At 63.6% G+C, this 1,042-nt stretch overlaps 1 protein-coding gene across 1 annotated transcript in view; it reads right to left on the reverse strand.

Annotated features, from left to right (window-relative positions):
* Positions 1-841, reverse strand: part of LOC104990338 (NMDA receptor synaptonuclear signaling and neuronal migration factor-like) — a gene marked incomplete at its 5' end in the record, with an annotated part of 3,249 nt that extends 2,408 nt beyond the window's left edge. The window contains 2 exons of the mRNA XM_010842354.1: positions 295-431; positions 522-841. Coding sequence (XP_010840656.1) covers positions 295-431; positions 522-841 — 457 coding nt within the window. The remainder of the gene's footprint in view (positions 1-294; positions 432-521) is intronic.
* Positions 842-1,042: the final 201 nt, after the last annotated feature.

A 1,042-nucleotide genomic window follows, 5' to 3' on the forward strand; every position in this document is an offset into this window, starting at 1 on the left:
GGAGCACTCACATAGAGGAGGGGGATAGCACCCCACCCGACCCTGAGACGGGGCTGGGAGCACTCCCACAGAGGATGAGGATAGTGCCCCACCCGACCCCAAGACGGGGCTGGGAGCACTCACATAGAGGATGGGGATAGTGCCCCCACCAGACCCCAAGATGGGGCTGGGAGCACTCATATAGAGGATGGGGATAGTGCCCCCCACCCAACCCTGAGACGGGGCTGGGAGCACTTACACAGAGGATAAGGATAGTGCCCCCACGCGACCCAAGATAGGGCTGGGAGCACTCACATAAAGGATCGGGACAGTGCTCCCCCACCCAACCCCGAGACAGAAGCACTCACGTAGAGGATGGGGATGATGGCGGGGTCGTCCCTGCGGATGATGGTGGGGATGTACTCGGCTTTGGGCACTTTGGAGGAAATGAGCTGTGGACAGGGGAGGCACTCAGGGCCTTGGCCGTCCTGGAGCCCCCCACCCCGCCCCCACCACTGAGCAGTAGCTGCACCGGGCCTCACCATGACCTTGGGTGGCACGAAGCCCTCAGTGTCACAGGCTACAGCCTCCAGGCCCTTCTCAGTCTCCCAGTCCAGGTCCTCGAAAGCCTCGCCCAAGGTGCAATGGGAGCTCTGCAGGTCACTACCTGGAGGGCAGGACGTGCCACCAGGCTGAGGACCATCTGGAGTACCACCCGCCCTGGCTGCAACCCCAGAGATGGGCAGGGGACAGAGCCAGCAAGCCGTGTCCCAGAGGGCCCTCCAGGCCAGTGAGAAACCCAGGGCAGGTAAGAGAGCCAAGCTGAGGGCAAGCCGGGCTGCTGCCACCAGCTGGAGGCTGCCTGGCAGGGAAGGCTGTGGGCCCTAGGGCAAGGCCAGTGGGAGCCGAGGTGCAAGTGTCAGCTCCAGCCCGGTGTGCCTGGCGTCTGGGCCAAGGAGAAATCAGGTACTGCAGGTTTCCGGTGTTAGGGGCACCAGGCAGGGTAGCCAGTGAACCCTGGCCCTTAGTAACCCCTACCCAGAAGACTGGAGGTGTCAGAGCG

This window comes from Bison bison, unplaced genomic scaffold (assembly GCF_000754665.1).
Source record: "Bison bison bison isolate TAMUID 2011002044 unplaced genomic scaffold, Bison_UMD1.0 scf7180017847274, whole genome shotgun sequence".
Taxonomy (NCBI): Eukaryota; Metazoa; Chordata; class Mammalia; order Artiodactyla; family Bovidae; genus Bison; species Bison bison.